The sequence below is a fragment of the Geotrypetes seraphini genome, chromosome 4 (assembly GCF_902459505.1).
Source record: "Geotrypetes seraphini chromosome 4, aGeoSer1.1, whole genome shotgun sequence".
In the NCBI taxonomy this organism is placed as follows: domain Eukaryota; kingdom Metazoa; phylum Chordata; class Amphibia; order Gymnophiona; family Dermophiidae; genus Geotrypetes; species Geotrypetes seraphini.
In genome coordinates, this window is record NC_047087.1 from 266,264,248 (window position 1) to 266,291,668 (window position 27,421).

General features: G+C 40.9%; 1 protein-coding gene across 2 annotated transcripts in view; it reads right to left on the reverse strand.

Annotated features, from left to right (window-relative positions):
* INPP5A (inositol polyphosphate-5-phosphatase A) overlaps nucleotides 1-27,421 on the reverse strand; it is a 764,365-nt gene that overhangs the window by 92,001 nt on the left and 644,943 nt on the right. For both annotated transcript variants that reach the window (XM_033942100.1, XM_033942101.1), the window contains exon 11: nucleotides 25,782-25,856. In XM_033942100.1, the coding sequence (XP_033797991.1) occupies nucleotides 25,782-25,856 (75 nt within the window). The remainder of the gene's footprint in view (nucleotides 1-25,781; nucleotides 25,857-27,421) is intronic.

Sequence of the window (27,421 nt, forward strand, 5' to 3'; positions counted from 1 at the left end):
GATAGCACTGCCAATAACACTTCTCATACAGCAACTTTGGCATGGATGTGGACGGAAATGAAGAGAATCTATGCAAGTTTTGGGAGGACAGTTATGAGCTGATGCTCTCAGTATCACTACAAGAAGCTATGCTCACCCCCCCCCCCTGAACTTAAATTATGAGGCAGAATGGTTATCAGATGAAACTTTGCAGTATGTTGTCTTAGATGGAAATGACAGTAATATAGTAGATGACGGCATAATAGATGCCCAACCTAATTCAATTTAAATTTTTTCTTCTTAGCTATTTCTGGGCAAGAATCCAAAGCTCCATCCAGTACTGTGCTTGGGTTCCAACTGCCGAAATTGCTTGGGTTCCAACTGCCGAAATCTCCGTCTAAACCTACTCCAGCCCATCTACACCCTCCCAGCCATTGAAGCCTTCTCCAGTCCATCCTCCCCCTTAGTGAGCTATGTGCTTTATTCCTTTTTAGAATGCACAGTATTGGAGACTCTGTGGAAATGTGTTTTACAGAACATAGGACAATGCTTCTCAACCAAGTCCTTGAGGCACACCTAGTCACATCAGGTTTCCAGGTCATCCACACTAAATATACATGCAAATCTATCTCATGCACATTCATTGTAGATAACCTGAAAACTAGATGGGACTAGATATGGCTCAAGAACTGGGTTAAGAAGCACTACCAGATAGGATGTATGAGGTATGCAAATTCCCTATACCTATTCTTCGCTAATGTTGGGGGAGTGGGAACCAGATGAAGGGGCTGAGACGGGATGATTAATGTCTATAGATCAGTAGATCAGAAAGTTTATTCTCTATGCTATCCTCTTAGCTAAGAAACTGATTCTAAAGGAGCGGATTAAGAATGTGGCACTAAATCTCAAGATATGGTTTCATTGGATGGCAAGACAGGTTATATTTGTATTATGTGCCTGTAAGCACAATTCTACCCCTCGGGTTAAAAGCTATCAAACATTGTGGAATTCTTCTGAAAGCAAGCCCAGAACTTGGGAGTGTCAGAGGATGAAGAGCAATTTTCTTGAGTCTTGTGAGGTGTGATCAAATGAGAAGTCTGGGAATCTGCTGGTGCAAGGAGCAGGGAATTAGAATGAGTGAGTGAATTACTGTGAGAGTATGATTGGATGGTGTGATTAAGGGGATATAAACAAAAATCCTCAAACCAGTTGGGCAGAATGAACATGAGGTTCATTGTGATAGTTGTTTGGGTACTATGTGTTAAGAGCGTTACATTTTTCTCTTCCTTGTTATTGGGTTGGTTTGAATTCATTTCCTATGTTGTTCAAATTGTATATCTGCTGATATTATAAAGTTTAAAAAAAGAATAAAGGAATATGTGTGGACGTGGAGGGCCATTTTCAAAAGAATGTCTAAGTCCGATTCTGGATGTCTTGAGAAACAGGTCCAAAAATTCAGGTGGAGAAAATGGCCATTTTCAAGACTGCAAGATGTCTATCTTTTTTTATGAAAATCACCTGCTAGAATTTTGGGCCTAGTAAGACATCTATGTTTTTTGGCCATTTTCAAAAAACAGAACATCCAGATGAAACACTTCCAACAAAGCCACTTGCATATAGGAGGAGCCAGCATTTTTAATGGACTGTCCATATAGACATGCCAGCAGAGCAGTAGAGTACATTAGAGGGCACTGCTGTGAATTTTACATAAAGAGTACCAGGTATACATCTCACCATAGTCCCCTTATAATGTATAGTGAGCCCTCCAAAACTCCTCCAAAACCTACTATACCCACTTGTCTTCTACCCCAATAGCCCTTATGGCTGCAGGTATAAAGCAGCATCATAGGATTTTGGTGGGTTTTGGTTGGTTCATACTTTCCACCATAAATAAAGTGGTTAGAGTGGGATATGGGCCTGGGTTCCCCTCTCTATGGTTCACTACTCCACCCATAAAGCTACTCCAGACACCTGCTTGCTGCTCTACTAGGATTTCCCATACCATGTCATGCACTCTTTCATTCAGATCTTTGGGGGGTGAGGGTGGGGGGTAGGTATGTGGGGTATCATGTTTTCATCCCTCCATTAGTCATCTGGTCAGTTTGGGTACCTTTTTGGCCCTTATTCAGTTTTTAAACAGGTCTAGCTCCTAACGCCTACATGGCATCCTGGATGTCTTAGTAAATGTTTGATTATGGCTGCAAGAATTCAAAGTGTGCCCATAACATACCTCCAACATGTTCCCTTGAACTTTGTACACACTGCAGACCAAAAGCCTAGCAACACGCCTAGAAAGTCAGTTTCAAAAATGACTACTTGGATGTCTTATCCAGTAAGACGTCCAAGTGCCACTTTATGCCATTTCTGGACGTTTTTCTTTTTTGAAAATGAGGCCCATACACATGTAAATGCTAAAAATCTTCTCAAGTACTATTTTGTAAAAATGCACATATCTTATATAGCACATATTTAACAGGTAGGCACGCAAATAGGCAGAGTCTGAGTGCAGCATGGGTGGGGGGGGAGGGCTCACACTTATGTGCACAATTTGTCAAGTACTACAAGCTATGCACTTACACCAGCTATGCACTTATACCAGCTTTATGGCCAGCATAAATTCTTGTTCCTAAAATATAGACATGCATATACTGTATCTAGTTATATTAGTATTCTAGAGGACAGCAGGTTCCTTCCTACTAGAATAAAAATAGGTGCACTGTAATAACATTACCCCTATAATGGTTCTGTCTAAACTAAAGAAATTCCTTCAAATATATATTTTCTGAAAACACTAAGCTAACAGTGTGATGTGACCATGGTGTAGTAAGGGGGGGCGGACCCCCATGGGCACCATTTTGGTGGTGGGGGGGCAGCGCCTCTCCGCCTCCCCCACATACCTCTTTAAATGTTCGCTAGCGCGAGTAGCATCTTCTATCTGCTGCTCACGTTGCCTTTGGCTCCTTTATCGCATCACTTCCTAGTCACGGGACAAAGACATGACATCAGAAGGGAACAGAGACTTGTGCGAGCAGCAGGTGGAAGATGCAGCTCACACTGGCAAACATTTCAAGAGGTAGGGAAGAGTGAGGGGTGCCCAAGTGGCAGAGAAGAGTTGGGGGGCACACGGCATAGCAGTGCCGGGTGTCATTGCCCTTGGTGCTAACCTCCCTTGTTTATTTTGTGGTGATTCTGGGGTTACTCAGAAATGATAACCTTGCAATCCTGAAACAAGTACCATATATACCCGAATATAAAACGATCCAAATATAAACCAAGCTATCATTTTATCCCTCCAAAAAAGTGGGAAAAAGGTTGACTCAAATATAAGCTGAGGTTAGAAATTTGGGTCATCATGGTGAGCTAATCTATAAAGACTGTTCACCTTCCCTCCACATCAGCTATCTCGTAAGTCACTAAACATAATGCAAATATCTGTGATGCAAATATCACAACAAGGCTCCTACATAGGAAAACGCAAGTATAAGCAACCACAAACTTAAATAAATGTAGATAAAAATCAAACTTAAACCTCAAGATTGGTAACACCAGAGAAAGAAAAACAACACTCTACACTTTGAAATATAAAAAGAAAGCAGTGCAAATTGACAGTAAAATTGCATTTTTCTGTTCATGAAATTAAAAATAAAATTCTTTTTTTTCTACCTTTGTTGTCTGGCCATTTTATTCATGTTTATCCCAATTTCCAGTTTCTGCTTTCTTCTGTGTTTTCTTAATTTTCTTTCCAGGGTCTGCTGTCTATCTGCCTCTTCTCTCCTTCCTTTCTTCACTTCCTTTCCTACATCCATCTCTGACTTTAACCTTTTCCTTTATTTATTTTTCTGCATCTCTATTTGCTTCTATTTACAGCTTTCCATCTCCCTCATCCTATTATTCTCCAGTTGTTGTTTTTTTTGCTAAAACTCTTCCCTCTCTCCCCCTTCCAGCATCTTCTCTTTCCCTCTTTATTTTCCCTCTTCTAACCAGTATCTACTATTTTGCCCCCTCCATTCAGCATACCCTTTCCCCTCTTTCTGCCAACACCTTATCTCTCTCTCTCCCTCCACCTCCATCCAAAATCTCTCCCCATCACTTTTTATCATTTGCTTCTTCTAACAATACCTACCTGGGGCTCTGAGGAATTGAGTCGCAGGTCAGGTTCTCCATGCAGGCAGGCAGCTGATTCCTCCCAGCGGCGGTCCTCCATGCTGTTTGCTGGCTGCCAGGAAGAGGGGAGAGTGAGGAGTCAGCGGCGCATCCAGATTGGGAGCAGCCCTGCCTTCGGTCCCACTAAATCGTCTGGCAATATTGAAGCCAAATGTCACGGGGGCCTTCCATTTTGCCAAATCTCTATAGGCTCTGCCGGTCTCGATCCTACCCCTCAAAATCAGGAAGTAACTTCAGAGGGGGGTGGCAAAGGCTATTGATTTGGGAAAAGGGAAGGCCTCCATGGTGTCTGGCTTCATTATTGCCTGATGGTTTAGCAGGACCAGGACCAAAGACAGGGCTGCTCGCAATCCGGATGCGCTGCTGGGTGTCAGGTCAAAAGCGTGCCAGGACAAAGGCGCGCGCAGACAATTGAGCGCAGCGTGGAGGAGTGCGCCGCAGAAAATTACAGTTTTTACGGCTCCGATGGGGGAGCGTGGGGGGGGGAACCCCCGCGCTGCTGACTACTCACTCTCCCCTCCACCCAGTGGCCAGTAAAGAGAATGGAGGACTGCCGTTCCCACCGGAATCAGCTGCCTGCCAGGCCTGTCCCTAACCTGTGACTCTTTTCCCCACAGCCAGACCCCAGTAGGTTTAATTTTAAATATTTTTTTAAAACTACGATAGTTAGAGAAGTACTCAAGTGCAGACTTGAATATAAACGAGAACCCTATTTTTGGGACCAAAAATCTCAGCTTATATTCGAGTATATGCGGTACATAGATCATTTCTGGGTTTTTCTGTTTGCTGCTTATAGCAGCTGATCTATTCATACTGTTGGCTTCAGATGATAGCAGATCTAAAGTGTTGTTCTGAAAAAGATCATTTTGTATGTTGTATTGTAGAATTCCCTTATTTTGGAAATTAGTCTTATGCTTTAAAAGTACTAATAGAATTCCAACTGTTAAAGAATTTTTATAAGCTGTCTTCTCGAAGCCAGATTATTGACACTGCACCACCGCATGTTCTTTTCCTCCTGATTTCATTTACCTTAAATTTATTTCTCTTCCTCTTTCCTTCTTGTTCTCTTTCCTTATTACCTATGCATTTTAAAAAATTTTCTCTTCCTGCACAGGCATAATTTGATGTTTTATATTTTGTGCAGGGAATTTAATAGCTCTGCTTGCTTCACTTCTTCACTTTCTACATCTTTCGAGCTTGCTTTGCTTCTGATTTTCCTTTGACGCAGCTATTTCCCTCTTCTCCTCTGTGAGCTCCAATGCAATTCTCTCTCTAGCCACCTCTTTACTACTTTCCTCCTCTGCAGGTGAGAAGTCCTTTCCTTGGCTTTAACTTTTCTGTCAATTTGTGACTCTCTATCTCTCACCAGCTTGGATCAGTTCTTTGCTCTGCTCTCCTCTCCCTGGCCCCAAGCATATCCCTGTTTTCTGAGACTTCTCCTGCTTCCCCCATCCCCTGCTTTGCAATATTTCTGGTATTCAAAGAGTCCAGGCTAATGGCCATCCCCTGCCTGCTGAGCCCACCTGAGATTCTCTGTCACGCGCTCACCTTGAGTCCTTGAAGGATCACAACTTGAAATGTGGAGGAGAGTGTGGCATAGTGGTTAGAGTGGGTTCAAATTTTGCGCTGCTCCTTGTGACCCTGGGCAAGTCATTAATTCTCCACTGCCCCAGGTACATTATATAGACTGCGAGCTTGCCAGGATAGGGAAAATGCTTGAGGACCTGATTTGTAACCCATTCTGAGCTCGTTTGGGAGGACGGGTTAAAAATCAAATAAATCAATGAAACCTCAGAGATTACATGCTATTGGAAGAGCAGCTCAGGATATGAGAGCATGCACTCACACTAAGCCAAAGTGTTGTGGCCTGCCTGCCTGCCTGATATTGATCCTGTGGTCAAGGAACAAACATCCAACTCAGGGAGCCTAGTCAAGACTTGGGAGGTGGCTGCAGAGTCTGAGCACAAGCAAAGAGGGGAGTAATGATTCAGTAATTAAGCAGGAGGAAAGCATGAAGCAAAATCAGGAAACGTGTAATCTTTGGGGTCCTTTTACTAAGCTGTGGTAAGTAAAAAGTATGCTTACTGCAGGTTAAAAGGCACGACTGTGGTGTGTGCTGAAGTAGTAGTTTTGGGATTAAAAGCACACGCAACAACAACAACAAAAAATCAGAATTAATTCTATAGCGCTGAGGGTTTGTCTGGGGGGCAAAGATTAAGGGTGCTCTGTATTAAATTGCTTTGCACCATTATATTGCCACAGATTAATTAATTAATGTGTGGTCAGCACATGAGCCCTTACGACTTACAAAATAGGTGGCAGTAAGGGCTCATGAGGTAATGGCCATGCACTAATGGGGAAATTAGCACATGTTAATTATTAATCCTTCGTTTTTTTCAAGTGTACCCACTGATATCTCCTATTAAAGGCAAATGCTAGATCAAGAAGATCTTTTTAATCATATCAGAAATAGAGGCTATGGATGATAATAATAATAATAATAATAACTTTATTCTTATATACTGCCAACAATCTTGCGACTTCTAGGCGGTTTACAATGAGGTGAAACTGTACAGACAGCGAATTACAGAGTATAACAGTGAACATCTGATATTAACAACATTAATAATAACAACAGTTTATATACTGCCGGACCGGGAAGTTCCGTGCTATTTACAATGAGTTAGAAAAGTTTCATAAATTGATTGGAACATTCATAGTTTAGAGATTAGAGGTTAACAGTTTGCAAGATCAGATATGGGTGGAATTACGAAGGGGGCTATTGTCCTTATTCGTTACCTATGTAATTCAAGAACAGGTATGTTTTTAGGTGTTTCCTAAATTCGCTATAGTTGTTTGAGTGTGTGATTAGTTTTCCTAGGTCTTTGCCCCATAAGGCTGCTTGGTACGATAGAAGTTGTTGATGATGTCTCTTATATCTGCATCCTCTAGCTGGTGGGGAAACGAATTTCAGGTGTGTGCTTCTCTCATGTCTGTTAGTTGGGAATGAGAAGAGGTCTATTATATATTTAGGGGCTAGACCTGATAATATCTTAAAGCAGAGACATCCTAGCTTGAACTTCGTGCGAGCCTCCATTGGCAGCCAGTGCAGGAGTCGGTAGGAAGGGGTTATGTGATCGGACTTCTTCAACCCGAAGATCAACCTGACTGCTGCATTTTGTATAAGTTGTAGTCTCTGCATTTGCTTCCGAGAGATTGCCAGATGGGTAATGTTGCAATAATCAAGGTGGCTTAGTATTAGGGATTGTACCAGAATTCTGAATGCTGAGGTGTCGAAGTATGCTCTAATGGACCTAAGTTTCCAGAGAGTAAAAAATCCTTTTCTGACTAGGAAGTCTACATGGTCTTTCATAGTTAGACCTTGGTCCAGTATTACCCCCAGAACCTTCATTGTTGGTTGAATAGGGTAATTGAGTTTGTTAATGCGTAGTGATTTTGTCGTGATATGTGGGTGTGGCGAGGCTATAAAGAATTTAGTTTTATCTGAATTGAGCTTGAGTTTGAATTCTGTGGTCCATTGTTCCATCAGGTTTAGCGCTTCTGTTGCTGTGGGGGTGATTTCGGAGGGAGACGTAGTAAACGGGATAATGATTGTAAAGTCATCCGCGTAACTGAATACTTTTATACCTCGCTGGGCCAGCTGCATGCCTAGTGATGATATATAGACGTTGAAGAGTAGAGGGGATAATGGGGACCCCTGTGGAACACCTGATGGGTTTCTCCATGTTTTAGAGAGGTTGCAGTTGAAGCGTACCTGATAGGTGCGGGCTGTAAGGAATCCTCGGAACCAGTCAAGTACCTCACCTCCAATGCCGATTGCGTCTAAACATTGTAGTAATTTTTTGTGGTCCACCAAGTCGAAGGCCGAGCTCATGTCAAATTGCATGATTAAGGCGTTATGGCCCTTGGTGAATAGGTTGCGTAAGTGTTCTAGGATCGCTGCTATCACCGTCTCAGTGCTAAACAGAGGTCTGAAGTCGGACTGGGTTTCATGTAGTAGAGAAAACTGATCAAGGTAGTCCATCAATTGGGTATGTACTAAACCTTCCATTATTTTTACGAAGAATGGAATAGACGCTACCGGTCTGTAGTTGGTTACTGATGTTAGGGAATGTTTGCGATTTTTTGGAATTGGGGTGATTATAATGTGACCGTTATTCGTTAGGAATTTCCCGTTTTTGAACTTATTGGTCATACAGCTCCATAGTGTTAGTTTAAAGTCTAAAGGAGCTGCTTTCATAATGTTGGGGGGACAGGGATCTAGAATGCAGTGTGATTTAGTATATTTGTTATAGAGTTTTATGAAGTTATTCCATTCTAGATCTTGAAATGAGTTCCAAAACATATCCACTGGTATTTCATTTTCATGTGTGTTGGCTATTTGATGTGCATGTGTGTTGTTTGTTGGGCACGTGTTCCTTAGGTTCACAATTTTTGAGTCAAAGTGTTGTGCTAGATCGTCTGCTGATGGGAGTTTTGTGTCGTGCATGGATTGATTGTGGCGTGTGGTATCAAATAAATTTGTGACCAGGTTAAACAGTTCTTTAGTGTTGATTCCTTTTGAACTCGTGTTGGATGTGTGTATTTTGGATGAGTAGAATGTTTTTCGTTTTTCTTTTATCAGTTGTTTGTAGTCCTTTATGTTGGATCTCCAGTTGTTCCGGTCTGGTATTTCTCCCGTTTTGTTCCAGATCCTTTCTAGTCGTCTTACTGATTGTTTCATTTTTAATAGTTCAGAGTCGAACCATTTATTATATTTATTTGAGCGTTTTGTTCTGTTTCGTTTAGGGGCTATTTTATCTAAGATGGATGTGCTTGTTTTTGTCCACTGTTCCCAGAACTCATCCCCTTCATTTATCTCCTCGCGCGATTCGTATTGTGCCCAGTATTCCTCTGGGTTGATGTGGCCCCTTGTGAGATGTTCTTTTATTTTTATCTTTGGGTGAGTTTATTCTTTTGGTTGATTCCAGATTAAGTTAAAGTAGTAGGTGAAATGATCGGACCAGATGTCGTGGTACCAGATGCCGTCGGATATAGAAATAGTGGGATTTAGGATTTCTTTTGAGGACATAGATACCAAGTCTAACTGATGGCCTTTCTCATGAGTTTGTGTGGATGAAGGGAGATTGTAGTTGAGTGAGGATAGGAAGTTTTTAAAATCTTTTGTGTCAGGATTGTCCTCGTTCTCTAAGTGTAGGTTTATGTCTCCTGCTATAATATTGTAAGATGGAGTAATTGAGTTATGTAAGATGAATTCGTAGAAGTCCTCTCTGGCCTTTGACCAGCTTTTTGGCGGGACATAAAATAGAATGCAGGAGAGGTACTCTTCTAGATCCTTGTTACTAATTTTGCATGCTAGTGTTTCTAATTGGTTGGTTATCTTGGAGTCTGTTAATTCAAGTTCAAGTTCTTCTTTAAGGATGACAGCCAGTCCTCCCCCTCTTCTGTCTTCACGATTTAACATGTGAATTTTGTAGTTATCTGGTATTAGGTCGTTAAGTATTGGATCCTCTTCTGACAGTAGCCATGTTTCCGTTAGAAAGAGGCAGGCTAACTTCTTGCTGATGATCCAATCTTTGATTAAGAAAGCTTTGTTCCTTACTGATCTGGTGTTGAGGTAGGCGCAGGGAACAGAGGTAGTAGTGATGGTTGAAGTGTGTGTAGTGATTTTGATGGGTTTTATTTCCCTTGTCCTTTTTTTGAGGGTGCGGTGAGGTCTACAGTTGCTTGTGATTATTTTAATATGATTTATTCTTTCTTCCTGTTGGTTAGTTAGCAGCCTAATGGGTGTGTCAGGGTAGTGAATGGAGTAAGGTTTTGGATAGAGTGAGATAACGTTCCTAACGTTATTGCTTAATAGATAGATCAGTAGGATCAATAAAAGCTTCATGTCTGCTGGTTGTTGTAGTTCCTTCCTGTGTTAAATGTTATGTTAGTTTTCTGTTATGTTATGTTAAATGTTATGTTAGGCTCCGACGCTCCTCTCTCGATGAAGGGAGTACTGGAAAGAAGGCAGGCTCTCCGGTGGCAAAGTTTGGATCTCCAGGGCCTGCAGCCAATTGCCTTTAGAACATGTCTTGGCTATTAAAAAGAACAAAAATAAATAAGTACAAAAGAATAATAGTAAAAAGTAGTCATTAAAAAGATTAAAAATCAAGAAAAAGAGAAGCAATTGGATCAATGATAGCCTGCAAGTAGGCCAATAGCCAAGACATGTTCTAAAGGCAATTGGCTGCAGGCCCTGGAGATCCACAGCCTCTATTGATATGATTAAAAAGATCTTCTTGATCTAGCATTTGCCTTTAATAGGAGAAATTAGCACATGGCCATTAAAAGGAAAAATGGAAAATGAGGTCATTTGACTGCACTAAAGTTGGTCTCAGCATGCAGGAAAGACACACTGGGGAAAAGAGCAGGCCACTTAGTACTGTTTGGTAAAAGCCCCTCTCAAATCTCCCTGCCAAGAAAGGGAGATTTCCAGGTCATGGTATTGCATGCAACCACGACCTTCTTCCCTTTCCCCATCCTTCCTTCCCCTCCCCAAACCTTATTTGTCTCAGTGACAGCGAGGATGGAAGAAAACAGCAAATACCAGCCACAAGTGACCCCGTTTTATTAGCAACATTTCCTGCCCAGATACTTGGGCTTGTGACTCAAATATGCCCTCTTTTTCAGTTTTTTGTGTTTCTCTTCCTAGTCTCATTGTTTTTGCCACCTTCATCCTTCTCTTCACCCCTTAGTACTTCTCTCCAACCATGATCCCCTTACTCTTTTTAGACTCCTAGTCTCAGCCTATCTCTACCTAAGATGCCCTTTTAATAAAGCATAGCAGGTTTTGCAGCTAGCATTCAAGTAACATAGACATTAGCATGCAGCAATTGCAAAGCCATTGTGGCAAATGCAGGAGGTGTATTCAGTACCTGCCTTGCATTTACCACAGGGCATGTGGTATATGCAGTTGCATATAACGTAAGAATAGCCACCTTATCTGCCATTGCATGCAAATGCAAATTAGGACCAAACATAAAGAAATAAAAGGTCTGGTAAAGCGGTGTCCCCCCCCCCTTCTAAACCTAGAAAACTTGCAGTAAACTTCAGTTCTGTGGTTTTTATTTTATTTATTAGGCCTTATTTTCTAGCTCTGTGTCTGAAGCACTTGCCAAGATTATTACTGAATTCATTACTATAAATTTCAGTTAGACTTAATGGCCTTCAATTTTATGTATAGCAGAATGGTCCTGGGTATAATTTAGGAGGTGGTGTTGAGAGGCACACTCTGAGGAAGGACTTGCTGGTAGGAGAACAAAAACAGCATGGACCATTTGGATTCAGGGCACATACAATGCTGCCAGTCTTATGGCTTGATCTCCTCCCCCACACTTCCTGCTTTCCCTAACTTCCTACAAGGATCACCAACTCTTGGTGGCCATTGAAAAAGCACACAGCCTTAGACACCCTTCCCAGTGCATCATGGGATACATTGGGAGATGCCAATGGGAGTTCTTGGCCCCTCCCAGTGTATCCTAGGATGCACCGGGAAGGGGGGGGTCTAAGGCCCAGGATGCACTGGGAAGAAGAAAGCCCGCCATTGTGAAGAGGCTGGCCTGCCAGCTGAAAGGTGTAGGCATCCCTCTGGCCGGCCATACTACAATAGGTAGAAGAGGGGGATCGGGATTTGCGGGGGTGTCAGGAGTATCGGCGGTTGGGAGGAGTCATGGGTTTGGTGTCGGTTGGATGGTATTGGAATGGGGAGTTCAGGGGGTACTGGCAATTAGGGCAGGTCATGGGTTTAGGGGGGAGGCCTACAAGCAGAAGAGAGTAGGCATCCATCCTACCTATCGCGGTTGGGTGTGTGTGTGTGTGTGTGTACTTCAGGGATTACGGCAGGAGGGAGTGGGGAATGTCCCCTGTCAAAGCCGCTCAGCTGAGTGTGGCTGGTGTATCCCCCCTCCCCCGATCAGCTGAGCTGGCAAGACTCCCTGAAGCTGTGACTTCGGGGAGCACTGACAGCTCAGCTGATTAGGGATAATTTCCCCTCCTGTGATCAGCTTATGGCTGTTGTGGCCTGACTTTAGAATCCTGCGGCCTGACTTTACGATCCTGCAGCGGCATAGATATGCAGCTGAAATGTAGGCCAGGACTGACACGATCAGTAGCCGCTTTTAAGGTGGCCACCGACACAGGTGCCGGTTACAGAATCTGGCCCCAGATTCTATAAATGGTGCCTAAATCAGTAGGCACCAATGAAAATGGCAACTACTGAATGTAATGTAATTTATTTCTTATATACCGCTACATCCATTAGGTTCTAAGCGGTTTGAAGAAAATATACATTAAGATTATAAATGAGAAGTAAGAAGGTACTTAAAAAATTCCCTTACTGTCCCGAAGGCTCACAATCTAACTAAAGTACCTGGAAATTAATAAAGAAGAGAAAATAAAGATGGTTGAAAAAAGAAAAATTCTATGTCAATCAAATTAAGGCACCACTTATAGAATCGCATGTAGCAGCGCCTAACTTGACTTAGCTGTTGGCTGGCATCATAATATTAGGTGCCAGTATATTAGGCCAGGGATTTCCTGGTGCCTAATTTCCTGGTGCCTAACACAGACACCTGCCAATGCCTTCCATTCCCAAACCCCACCTCTAACCATGCCCACTTTTCACGTAGGCACAGGCAGATACCTCGGTTTAGGTTCTAGTAGGCAGTATGCCAATTTCCACACAGAACTTTAATCATTATTTAATTAGCTTTTAATGGCATTTTCAATTATCATGCTATTTAATCCAATTAAAAAAAATTTAGGTCCTGTGTGGAAAATCAGCCAGGCACCATTTATAGAATCAGGGCATAAGTGGTTTAATGTTAATTCTTAGCAAAGTACCACAGGGTAGCTGCAAATTTAATGTAGCATCTATAACAGCAAAAAACGGAATGCCCTTTATTATTATTTTTTAAAGATATTTATATACTGCCTACTAATTATCTAAGCAGTTTACATTCAGGTACTCAGTCAAGTGTCCCTATCTGTCCTGATGGGCTCACAATCTATCTAACATATCTGGGGCAATAGAGGATTGAGTCACAAGGAGCAGTGCGGGACTTGAATCCACAACCTCAAGATGCTGAGGCTGTAAGAGTTGCTATATTAAATCTGCAGCTACTACATTGTAAAGTCCCTCCTTAAGCCACGATAACTGCAAATTTTATCAAAGTTTAGTAAAGTGGCTCCTAAGTTAATTAGCAGGTGATTTAAAAAAAAAAAATTATTAAAACTAATGTATGAAATGAAGTGAAAAAGATTCCAAAATTGGGGGGAAAAAAAGCTCAAACTGAAAATGAGCCAAACATTTATACGCTAGGCACATCTCTACTGCTAATCAGGAATGTAACACATACAAGTGTGATCATTTAGTGAAATGATCCTCACATTAACCGTGCGCCATACATTTATTGACTGGAAGACCTTAAAGATAATTTAACTGCATTCTTATTTTACCATGCATTCTAAAATATTCTGCTTAAAAAAGGAACTCTAGTCAATGGAAAACAATTTAGCAGGTTCTGTCATTAAGTAGAAAGGTATCTTGAAAAAGGTCAATGTCCATTGGGACCCTGCCATGGCTGCCTTTACTAAAGCTACACAAGTATGAACCCTTTATAACAGGGCAACTTAATTCAGTCATTGGAGTAGAACAACAGCAATTACTCATCAGGACCTACAGACCAAAGTCGGAGCAATGCTAGATCAGAAGGTGATATTAGCAGCATTTATCAAACCCATCTGCAGCATCCACTAGAGAATTCACAGCTGCGAAAGGGAAATGAAGTATTGGGGGAGGGAGGGAGGAATAACCACCGACAAAAAAATCAGCATATAGAAATGACTTTAGAAAATTTTAATCCTTTTAAGTCAACTGTACAATGTTTCATCTTTACAATTGTTTCAAAGAAAAAGACGGAATTTAGTGGCGTGATAACTGTTAGTCCATTTTTAAAGGCAATAAAAAGAAATAAAAGAAAATAAGATACCACCTTATTTTGAATAGCTTATGAAGGCAATACCTTCTTTTTCAGGTTTGAAATGAGCAAATGAAGTTATTGCCTTTGAAAGCTAATCAAAAATGTATTGTTAGTCCATTAAAAAGGATATTATCTTATTTTCTTTTCTCTGTTTTATGTTTTTTCATTACTAAGTAAATTTATTTTTAAAAACTTAAGCCCTTTTTTTTTCTCAGAAATATTTTTTATGAACTACGGGGCCTGTTTACCAAAGAGCATTAGGATTTTGCACACAATATGCACAAACAGGCAAAAGCAACACACTTGAAGAGCAAAGGGCTTTGCAGCAACTGTTGGGGATGTGTCCAGCATGAAGATAAAAAGCACCAGGGGCCATCATACCAGGAATTCTATGAGCAGCAGTGCATTTATCGTACCAGTCCGTGCTTAAAACCTCTAGTGCAGCTTGATAAAAGCTGGCCTAATTTTAGGCACCTCATAGAATTAGCTTTGAAATACTAACATGTCACTAAAGGTACACAGAGGTACACAGCTATACTACCAATCATAGGCATCAAAATGGGAGGGAACCATGGTGACCATGGGCCCCCCCCCCAAAAAAAATAATAATATTTTTTTATGGTAGAACCTCTTGTGTGGCTTGCAGCTCCCCACCATGTTCAATAACCCTCCTCATTTCAAAAACTACAAGGAGGTCACTGATATGGCAGCGATTTTTCAGCACTACTGGTGTCTTCCTCTGCACTGTTCATCTTTCCCAGTCCACCCTCCTATGATGCAACTTCCTGTTTATGGATGGGTGGACTGCAGCAGAGGAACTGTGCAGAGAAAGCTGCAGGCAACACCAGAGAATCGTTGCTGCGCTGGTGATCTGTTTGTAGTTTTCATGGTGAGGGGGGCTTCAGAACCAGCTGCAGAGGTCATTCAATTGAACCAGGGGGGAAGAATAAGGGAGAGATGTTGAATGGGAGGGGCAGAGAGGAGAGGAATAGGGACACATGGATGGAGGGGAGAAGAAGAGGAGGGAAGAGATGGTGCACATGGATGGAGGAGAGGGGAAGAGATGGAAAGGTAGATAGATTTGAGATGGAAACAGAAAAAAAATGGAAGAAAACTGAATATAAAAATCAGTGCAAAATGTGAAGGAGGAGAGGAAAGAAACAGCAAATGCATAAGGAGGCCTTGGAAAAATAGTTACGAGCACAGAGGGAACAAGATGATCAGAAAAAAAAATGCTAGATAACAAAGGTAGGAAAAATGTTTTTATTTTTAATTTAGTGATTGAAATATGTCAAATTTGAAAATTAACATCTGTTTATATATTTTGGACTATACAGGAAGAGATGCATTTCTTTTGTGGTGCACTGTGTGCAGAGTCTGGCATAATAGTACTTTTAGTTTGTGGGTTTGTATGTGAAAAGATTTTTGTTTTGTTTTCTGCATGTGTGACTAAGGTCAGTGTTTTGATGGGGATGGAAGTCCAGAAACTTTGCTGAAGCTATTCTTCAGCTTTTTTGGACTCAAAATGGCCCCAACTTAAAAATGAGTAAAGATCACTGTCCTACTACCTACTGTATTTTTGCAGTGATTTGTGTTGAGTGGGTGTTGAAGAACTCACAACGTTTCACAGTTTGTGCAATGTACAGTGGAACCTTGGTTTACGAGCCTAATTCATTCCAGAAGCATGCTCATAAACCAAATTACTCGTATATGAAAGCGAGTTTCCCCATAGGAAGTAAGGGAAACTCGCTTGATACATTCCCACCCACCCCCACCCTCCGAGGCCAGCAGCGCTGCTCCACCTCCCTGAGAACCGGCATCGCTCCCCCCCACTCGAAGCCCCTCCCCCGGCACGAATCGGCACCCCCCCACCCGAACAGCATTCAGTCACCCCCGGTGCCGGTGAAAGAAGTTCATGACTCTTGCCTGGGCCTTGAGCATCTACGTATTCAAGCCTAAGTTTCTTAGAGGAAAATCATACAAGCTTGGTTTTCTGGAGAGGAGACTATAAAAAGGGAAGTAGGTAAAAATGAAGAAAGAAACAGACGGAGCTGTTAACAGTTTGCTTTCCTAGAAAAAATGATTTTGTTTCTCTTTTTGCTTGATATGAGGAACAGCACCTAGTGTGAAATAATGAAGTAGACAACGACCCCTTGGGAATCCAGGCCGTGGTATTGGAGGGTTTCAAGAGAGGGGAAAAGAAACACTGCATTCTGAAAATTGCAATTCTGCTGTAAAGAGGTTTTTAAAATCTGCTTTCAATTTGTCATGAACATGGGTATCTATTTTATATCATTTTCAACATCAGGGGGAAAAAGGAGGGGGAAAAGGCATCCATACAGACAATGATAAAGTAACATTCTGATAATAAATATTTTTCAGCTCCTGTCACATTTGCACAAATTCCACTATTACTGAAGACATCGCTCTGATAAAAAGGGCTCTGAAAATCAATGGATCTTGAGTTAAAGCAGTTGCTGAACACACAGAAAAAAAAAAAAACATCTTTATCCAACAGCCACCATGCTGTGAAAATTCCCAGGCCCTGCCTTGGTTCAGCTAAGGAAAATTTAATCTTCCCAAATACTCATCAGGGCACTCCATCCTGAAGACCTGACAGCCCCACTTATAATTAATTATACAATTTCGATGGGAATATCGACTTAACAGAGCTATAAATCATAGGAAAAGTCAATAGGCATGGACACATTCAATCATGTCCCGACCAATGATTACTACTCTTAAAATACAATAATTATTTTCAGGAGCCAGCTTGAATTAAATTTCTGTCAGGGTGGTACAAGACCTGTGGTTGATGAAGGATGCGATGGATTTTTTGGGTTGAATTTGGTACAGGAACATTTATCCTTTTAGATAGGTAGTTTGTTTTTAGTGATCATGGTGCTACGTGTTTAACTAGACCATGAAGATTAGATTATCTCCAATGGCTCATTATGTCATTTATCTTTTTCTTCCATGGGTGATCTGGAAGATTTCCCGTTTGCTTTTTTTTTTTTTCTGTGCCTGAATGAAATGGCAGCTGAGTTTTAAAATGTAGGATGCATGCTGAGATGTGTGTATGCGTGTGAAATAAACGGAACCGGTTGTCATTGAAGAAACTTATCAGCATGGCATGATGTACAGTACTATTAAATGAAAAGATCTGGATTAAAATATTAAAATTATATTGAAATTGCTGTGTTTTAGATCATTTTAAAAAAGGTTTAGAAAATAAATTCTCTTGAAAATAGCTTGCACTTTTCATTTTACATGTCAGAGTCAAAACTGATCTTTCAACAGCTATTTGTACAATGGTTTCTTGCAAATGCAACAGTAAATGTCGGCAGACACAGACCTGTGTGGTCCATCCAGTCTGCCCAAGGTGGCCAGAGTTGAATCTGGCACTCTACATAGGTTCTACTTCATGATTAAACACTGCTATACTTAATCTTTGTCTCTCCCTGACAATTTTAGGGTATAGGCCTTAGAAGTCTGCCCAGTACCAATCCTACTTTCCAACTACAGGAGTTGGCATCAAAGCTGACTCCAGCCTTGATCCTGATCTGTTTTTTTTCCATTTATGGGACCCAGATCATAGAAGTTTGCTCGGTATTGGCCTTACTTCCCAACCTACAAGACATGGAATACAGGTATCGAGATGCCTTACTGGGAAAAACCGAAAGTCCAGCAAGCCTAGTATCTTGTTTCTAACTGGCAGGCTATATCCCAGAGCTATAATCCTAAAAGTTTAAAATCAATATCCTCCAGAGAAAAGAAACCTCCCAGAGCTTCTTCTTCCAGCTATAAGAAGTGGTGAGGAGATGGCTACAACCCAAGGAAAAGTACTAATGTTGATGGAACAATTCCTAGATGGATTAACCCCACCCATCAAACAGTGGGTGCAGTAGCAGTTAGACTTTTCTTTAGAGTTGACCATCAAAGCAGCCCTCCCTAGCAGAAGGGACAGTCAGTCATCAGGAAGGGCAAAGAGCCAAGGACGAGGTTTCACATTGAGCTCTATAAATACGGAGCCATGATGTTGGAGCACTGAATGGCCTGGAGTATAAATCCCAATGAGGACTGAAGATCCCTCAGGGTCTATCCAGTCTGGGATATGGCCACTCAGGGGGAGCTGGAGGTTGGACACAGTCCCTCCTGTTTAGATCCCAGGATATTTCACAAGGGACTGTCCAGGAAAAAGTGAGGAGGATATGGACATCAATATAGTGGAATCTCACCTCTGAAATCTTATGGTACTACCCCAGACAGCTCCTAGATATGTTAAGACTATGTGAAGCATGTAATCTCCGGGAGGTGGCATCTTCTCAAAATATTAGCACAAATGTTGGCTGTAGGTTACTTAACTGACATGCCTTATCCATGATACTTTTTTCTTTTCCTTTAAGTGATACAAATATCCCCTTCTCTAGTTGTGGACAAGTATAAAAAAATTAGATTTCAGCTTTTTTCTGTATTTTCCTTTATTATTTTTCAGATTTACATAAATCACTGTACAAGAATGTGATGATAATTTTGAAATGCTTATAAATAAAAAGTAAAAAAAAATATCCTCTAGCTTCAAAAAAGAAAATCATCTCCTTCCTGAAATAATGTTTCATAACAGAAATTTTAATCCTCTCATTTACAAAAGTCAGAAAGGGGTCCTATTACTAAAGCTTAGCACATACTAAGGGGCAAATTCTGTAAAGGATGCCTATAGTTAGGCGTCCATAACATGGATATCCAGCAACTTAGGTGTCCAAATAATTTGGATAATAAGCCCAATTAACGATTTTAACAAGCAATAATTGAAAGTTAGACGTCCTCTTTACACCAAAAAATAGAAGGTTTAGTATGCAATATATATATTTTTTTCATGTGCTTTGATTGAGGAACACAAAGGCCAAGAGGAACTGGACAAGTGTTGAAGGTACATGTTTGATATTTATCCTAGAGAAATGACTGCTTATGTATAAGCTTGGCTTTGGAATTGCCATGCAGTTTAATATCTGAGTTTCTGTGGTGCAGTGGTTAGAGCTACAGCCTCAGTACCTGAGGTTGTGGGTTTAAACCCTTCACTGTTCCTTGTGACCATGGGCAAGTCGCTTAATCCCCTTAAGCCCACCAGGACAAAGGGAAATATGATAAAGTAGCCAAATATAAATAATTAAAAGATAAATAAAATATAATAGTGGTGGGTTACCATTAAGACATGTTATTTTACCATTAATTAATGCTATTTTGGCACCGATCCCATTTTATGCAATGAGACCTAGTTACTAATAATGTGTTAACAGTAAAATAATACATCTTGACGGTAGCCCACATTGATAACTCCCCCGGCCCCTTCTAATGGATGCCTGGGTTCCATTACAGACTAGTCACCTACCTCACAGACTGGGCCCTAAATGTTTAAAGATACAGCCTCAGCACTCTGGGGTTGTGTGTTCAAATCCCGGGCTGCTCCTTGTCACCCTGGGCAAGTCACTCAGTTCTCCATAGCCCCAGTTACGTTAGATAGGACATGAACCCACCAGGACAGACAGGGAAAATGCTTGCGTACCTTATTGTAAAAACCACTTAGATAACCTTGCTAGGCCATATATAAAATCCCAATAAACTCGAAACTTGAAACCATCTTTGTGTGCAAATTATGGCATTTGCATATGTAGATAGTGTGAACATGTAAACAACAATTTCAGAAAGGTTCTATTTAAACATGGAAATCCAAACAAAGCAGAGATTTCAAAGGGGGCATAGTTTGGATATGTGTTGGACAGGGCAAAAATCTTTATATGCTCCTTATTTTATAAAAGGAATATCTACTTATGAGACATAAATTTGCTGCTGTGTTTTGCACCAGCTTCAATACATACATAGGTAGGGTTATCAGATTTTACGGAAGTAAAATCCGGACCCATGGCCTTGTCCCCAGGCCCGCCCAGTTCAGTCAGACCTCTCAACCTATTCACTTGTTTGGAGCGGTGTCAGGAGGGAATCTGCGCATGTGATGTCATGCGTTGCGTCCACACATGCACAGATCTTCCTCTCTTTTTCATTACTCTTCATTTTTTGCCCCCTCCTGTGTTACCCATATATGTTCTCTTTTTTCTAGAATTATTGTAGCTCATCCTCCCTTCCTTCTGTACCTGTATTGAATTTTTGTATGTATATATTAGTTTGTACTAATCTACTACAATGTTTCCCCCCCATTTTTAAATATGTAATATGCTTTGAAATATTTGACAATGCTTGCACATCAAATTTTAATAAAATCTTGAAACTTGATTCCCTCCCGACGCCGCTCCCAGCGGGAAGTGTTTCAAAACCCGGACAAAGTGCCGGGTTTTGAAAAGCTGTCTGGCTGAAACAAACACTTTTTAAAGTCCTATGTATAGAGTTTTACCAGATGTCCAGATTTACCCGGACATGTCCGGGCATAAGAACATAAGAAATTGCTTCCGCTGAGGCAGACCAGAGGTCCATCTTGCCCAGCGGTCTGCTCCCGCGGCGGCCCATCAGGCCTATTGCCTGAACAGTGGTCCAGACTAATTTTGTAACTTACATCTAATCCTATCCATATAACCTACCTCTACTCCTATCTGTACCCTTCAATCCCTTTGTCCTCCAGGTACCTATCCATACTACAAGGCTTCAAAGGAGGTTTGGATAGGTACCTGGAGGACAAAGGGATTGAGGGGTACAGATAGGAGTAGAGGTAGGTTATACGGATAGGATTAGAGGTAAGTTACAAAATTAGTCTGGACCACTGTTCAGGCAATAGGCCTGATGGGCCGCCGCGGGAGCAGACCGCTGGGCAAGATGGACCTCTGGTCTGCCTCAGCGGAGGCAACTTCTTATGTTCTTATGTTCTTATGCCCGGACATGTCCGGGTAAATCTGGACATCTGGTAAAACTCTATACATAGGTATTTAAAAAGTGTTTGTTTCAGCCAGAGGTTTACATAAGAATTAAAGAAGTAATTTTTCATAATCCCCTGTTGTTTATCTCCTCCTCCAAAATGAAGAAAAATAAAAATTAGGGCCTCACTACTTAATCGGTTGCACTTACGCGTCTAGGTGGAGCCATTTACACGTGGAAGTTGTGAAATCACCACTTCCAAGTGAAAGTACCAACATATCCACAGTAAGCTGCTGGGTTTGTGCCACTCTGCATTGTCAGTAGCTACACATGCACTTCTTTATGTACTTATAGGAATTCACCAAAGCCTTTTGTAAAATACCACTAAACTGAGCATGGCCTGACCGAGACATCTGAATTCTAATCTCAGTATTCTGTGCAAAATGAGCCTTAGAAGATACAGAATACAAGAACGCCAAGCTGGAAAAAAGGAAGCTGAGCTGCAGATAAAAGAGGTCATTTTACATGATCTGTAATTCTTTTGTGACAAAATCTCAGAAAAAAACATAACACAAAAAAAAAAAAAAATCCATGGTGAGAATCTTAAAGCAGGAATATGAATGGTGTTCTCAAAGTATGCTAAGTTCTTTTTCTATAGCTCTGCTTCTCTATCATATTGACACCATTTTTAGGTTTTCAGTGTCTGTTAAATATTTTAGATGTGCTTAAAATTGAAAGTTATGTACCCTCTTTTTTTTTTAAGCTAACTTTCCCTCCTTTTATGAAACCGCATTAGGCTTTCTTTTTTTTTTTTTTTGCCAGTAGTGGCGGTATTAGCTCCGATGCTCATAGAATTCCTGAGCGTCTGACCTAATGCCATCGTGGCTGGCAACAAAAAAGCCTAATGCGGGGCTTCGTAAAAGGGGGTGGGGGGTTATAAGCCACCTCCCTTTGGGCTTGATTTACTGAAGTGCACTCTTTTAGCATACACCAAAATGCATTGATGTATTATTTATTACATCTCCCATTTCATGGAATGTGCATTAAAGTGTTGGCATAACATTTGTAAATTTAGCCTTTTGTGCTTTCCTCATACAGTAAATGCATTTTACATTTAAGGGCATTTCTATAAGTGGGTGTCCACTTTTACACACCCCTTATGCATGTTAACATGCAGAATGCCAGCACTTAATGTGCATTAACCCCAGTTCTATATGTAGTGCCCAGATATGCGTTCCCAATTTTGTTCATGCTCCCATAATGCACTCACAAATCAATTGAATAATAAGCTCTGAATCAGCAATAATTGGGTGCTAGGACTTGAACTCGAGTCGATGGTACCTAACACAACAGCCAATTACTGAGGTTAATTGGCACATGCTTCTGGCTGCATGCTATTCTACTAGACAGGGCGCTTAACTAGAACAGTGTGTATCTAAAAAGGGGCATGACCTATAGTCAACATAGGTGTGTCGGGGGCATTCCAAAACGTTATGCACATTTTTATAGAATATGGGTTCAGTGTGCCCAATTTAGGCGCCAGTATTTACACCAGGTTTCAGAAGGTGTAAGTTTGGCAATGGGAATCGACACTAAGCACAATTTTTTACAGGGTGTGCACTTTTTTAATAAAATCACGCATAGCGTCGATCTTTTCTGGCACCCATTTTTAAGCATGATTTATGCAGTTTCTCTCTAAGTGCACCATTACCTGTGAAAGTACCAGCATTATTCTGTAAGAGCACATGAATATGGCACAGCACGGAAATGTAGAATACTGTAAGTTACATGTATTTCCTCCCACACTTATGCCAGATCTTTAGCTGGAAGAACCACAGACATGTTTCAAGTTTATTATTGATCTGATATACCGCCTATCGTAAAGTGTACGCGGTTTACAAAATATAGTTAAAAATATATATTAAAAATTATTATTCTGTTGGGCAGTTTTGATATTAGTGCAACAATTACAGATGACCAAGCTAAACTATTGCAAATTATGCTTAACTTTGCACTAAAAGTAATTCTTAATCACTGGAAGGATTTTTCACGGGTTGAATATATTACTTGGTGGAATACAGTAAGCCTCTTTGCTAAGTTTGAAAGAGCGACAGCTGAAAAAAGGGGTAGATCTGGAAACCTCTCATACAATATAGTGACATATCATATTTAAATGGTTGAATATCATCTAATATAATAAAATGGTAGGTCGCGCATGCGCACTAAAAAAAACGTGTTCCCTGATCCGTCGTGAAAACACGATTGCGCATGCGCGGGTTTTACGTCACCACTTGCTCGCGGCAGCTTTCAAATAAAAATAAAAAATTACACAGCTGCAGCGGCCTTCCTCACCCCCGCCTCTCACTGTCAATGGTACCGGCTCCTCTCTCGAACTACACCAGGATCGAGAGAGGAACTGCAGTGCCGGCTTTCAACTTAAAACAAAAAAAAATTTTAAAAACCCAACTGGAGATCGCCGCTCTCACCCGGCTCCCACTGTGCAAACCCCCCCCAACTGGAGATCGCCGCTCTCAACCCCCTCCCCCCCAACTGGAGATCACCGCTCTCACCCGCTCCCACTGTGCAAACCCCCCCAACTGGAGATCGCCGCTCTCCCCCCTTCCCCCCCAACTGGAGATCGCCGCTCACACCCGCTCCCACTGTGCAACCCCCCCCAACTGGAGATCGCCGCTCTCACCCCCTCCCCCCCAACTGGAGATCGCCGCTCTCACCCGCTCCCACTGTGCAACCCCCCCCCCCCCAATGGGAGGATGCGCCGCAGCAAAGTGCTGCACAGGTACTGGAGGGGGAGAGACATATCGCTTCTGCACCGGTACAAACATCCCTCCAGCGTTCGCACTCGCTGCACGTTAAACAGGCTGCTTCGGCCTTTCTCCTGCAGTTGAGTCCCTTTGCTGTGTCACTGATTACGTCATCAATGATGCAACAGAGAGCCTCAACGGCAGAAGAAAGCCGAAACAGCCTGTTTAACGTGCAGCGACTGCCAACGCTGGAGGGAGGTTTGATATTAAAGTCATCTTGCTGGGAGGGTCGCAGAGTCAGCGGAGGTTGGGCTGGGAGGGGAGAGAAGCATCTGCCTCGGGTGCTTCAGGCAGCAGCAGCGTTTACAATTCGCTGCTGTTGCTGGCTTCAGGCCTTCCTCTCTGCCCGGTCCTGCCTACTTCCTGTTTTCATGAAGACAGGACCGGCCAGAGAGAAAGACCTGAAGCCTGCAACAGCAATGAATTGTGAATGCTGCTGCTGACCAATGAAGTAGTTAAATGAGGAAAGGGAGCAGAGGGGGAGAGAATGCCTTGGAGGGAAGGAGGAAGGTATGCCAGACCAAGGCAAAAGGAAGGAGGAGATGGAGAGAGGCCATATGGGAGAGAAAGAGAGAGATAGAAAGAGAAGAGAGGGCAGTGAATGGAAGGGGCAACATAGAGGGTGAACAGTATTCTAGCACCCGTTAATGTAATGGGCTTAAAGACTAGTTTCTTTATAATTAACAATGTACATTCATGCTGCTAGTTACGTGCTGGTTATGGCTACCGTTATGTTTTAGGTAGTTATTAATACTACCATTATTTGATCATTTGACTTGGTTATTGCTACAAACTTTACTTACTGTGACTATTTCTGTATGGGCGAAGGTTAATCCTTTTTGCCTTATTCTATGTAAATCTGTCATGATTTGTTTGTATTACACATAAAATAGAAGGGACCTTGTTTCTTCAAAGGTGATAACCTATTTAATAGTATTTGAAAGGTTTTGAAACATTTAGTGTGAATGTATTTATTAGTCTTAGGTTTCTAGTTCGCCCTGACCCTGTTGTCACAGTAGAAGGTGATTAGAATGTAATTGTTTTTCCTTTGCAGTGCCCCTCCTGAGGAAGCCAATCGTGAAACCCGGGTTGGGGGGTTTAACAGCTTATGGCAGTTGCAATGTGTTAGTACTTTAAATATGTACCCGGAGCAGTGAAAGAGCAACAGCAGTGCCATCCTGCATTCAGATAAGTTATTTATATTTTCCTTGTATGTTATTAGAAGGCAGAGACAGTGAACTTGCTGTGATGGTCTCTATTATAACTGACTCTATGACTTTTCACTAGAGTTTGGTTATGGGTCTGAGCGTTCACTTAGAAATCTAGAGTCACTGTGTGACCCTAGAAGTATTTGGTTGTTTATTTATGTGGAAATAAGGTGATTATTTTTTGAATGATTTGTTTGCATTCATAAATGTAATAAAAAATTATTGAACTTAAAAAAAACCCCACCAAAAACCAAAGGGGGATTAGAACAGGAGTAGCTATAAACAACAAAGACACACGAGGGAGGTAGGAATGCATTTACAAGAATATTAAATAATAAAATAATAAAAATATGGGAAAGAACAAGAGGAAGGCACGCCAATATTGGGTTATATTAACATTCTATAATGGAATCGGGGTGCTCAGATGCTGTGATAGAACAAGCTCTCATTGCGTGGCATCAGGGCATCTAAATGGAGATGCCTACATAGAAATGCCCCTCTTGTATAATTTGCCTTACTTTTGGAAAAGGAGGGATATTAAATGAATCTGAATAGACAAACGTGCCAAGATGGAATTAGGAACAACACATTACTTATTCTCAGACATCAAACAGAATCTAGAAGAAGCAAAATTATCTCAAATTTCTGTTTAATGAGCATTAAAAAGAATACAAACATACAATACATGTGTATAGACTTACCGCCACACCATTGTTATGTCTAAAAACCTCCTGATTAAAATAATCAAACAGCTTCTTTTCCAACTGGAGCACAACCTGGGAACAGAAACAGTAATTAGATGCTGCTTCCTACTGAATTACAGCATAACACTCGTAATGAGCCCTTAGACAGCACTGTGCATCTGTTCATAATACTACAAAAAGTACTTTTAATATTGATTTTAATATTTTAAACTTTATGGAAGGTATTTTTTTAAACATTTTATTTTCTTTGGTTCCTATGTACCAAAGTGTGGTAGCTACTGTAAAATTAACATATGTGGCAGCTAAAAAACTTCAGTGGTAACTATTGAATATGTTCCCAGGAGTTTCCCATTCAGTTAATGCTGAGACAATTTAGGGGCAGATTCTATAAACGTCATCCCAACTGTAGGCAGAGGTAGGTGTCCTATCGCTGTCCTTTTTTTTATTTTATTTATCAAGTTTCCATCATTATCATTTTTAAGGATAATAATAAAGAAAGGAAAATTACAGAAAAATAAAACATTTCAAATATAATTCACTATCTCCTTTAGTCACATAATGGTAGAATATATCCTGATATAACTAACCGATACATTCAGACATAATCATGATTAAATAAAATCAAATATTTATGATGCATCATAAATCTAAATTCCAAAATACTATTGAAATCAGATGGCGGCCTTACAAGTTTCATGAAGTTGTAAAAATTGTTCCAATTGGATAGAATCCCAGTATACATATTTACTTTCTTTAAATTTAACTAAGCATTTGCATGGAAACTTTAAATAAAATGTGGCTCCCAACGCCACCACCCTTGATTTCAAAGCTAAAAAAGCTTTTCTTCTCAATTGTGTAGCTTGGGCCACATCTGGAAAGATCAATACATTATCTCCACAAAATTTAAGAAGCTTATTCTGAAAATAAGCTTTCATAATTAAAGATTTATCTATCTCTCTTGCACATGTTATCAGTAGGGTAGATCTAGTTTGGATTATATCCTGCGAGTCTTCCAGGAAACCGGTTAGATCAAACTCTACATGTTCCAACTGGTCTACAGCCATATCTGCAGGAATTTTCTTTTTCTGTGGGATATAGTATAGATTTATTATGGGAAATTTCTCTGCGTCGGCAAGCCACAATACTTTCTTAAAATATTTCCGAATTAAAATTTCTGGGGATAATAAGTGAGTTTGGGGGAAATTGACCAATCGTAGGTTTTTTGACCTTAAGATGTTTTCCATTTTCTCAAATTTTGTATGGGTAATATGAAAATCTTTAACAGCTGATGAAGATACCGCTTGCAATATAACTACATGAGATTCTGTTGTTGTAATACGTTTTTCCATAATCTTCAAATTTGAATCAACATTTTCCAACTTATTAACTACTTCCTGTGAAAATTTTACATTTTGAGTCACCACTGACATTAATAACCCCTCCACTCTAGTGTTAATCAGCCATAAATCTTTAAGAGAAACCTCCTGTGGCTCAACCTGGGTTTCTCTTAGAACTAACACTTCCTCCTAAAAGGATAAGGCTTTTGACATCTCCCCATAAATTAATGAGGAAGATACCTGTTGCTCTGATACTCCCACAGGTTGAGAACTGGAACCATTCTTGGGCTCCAGACCAAC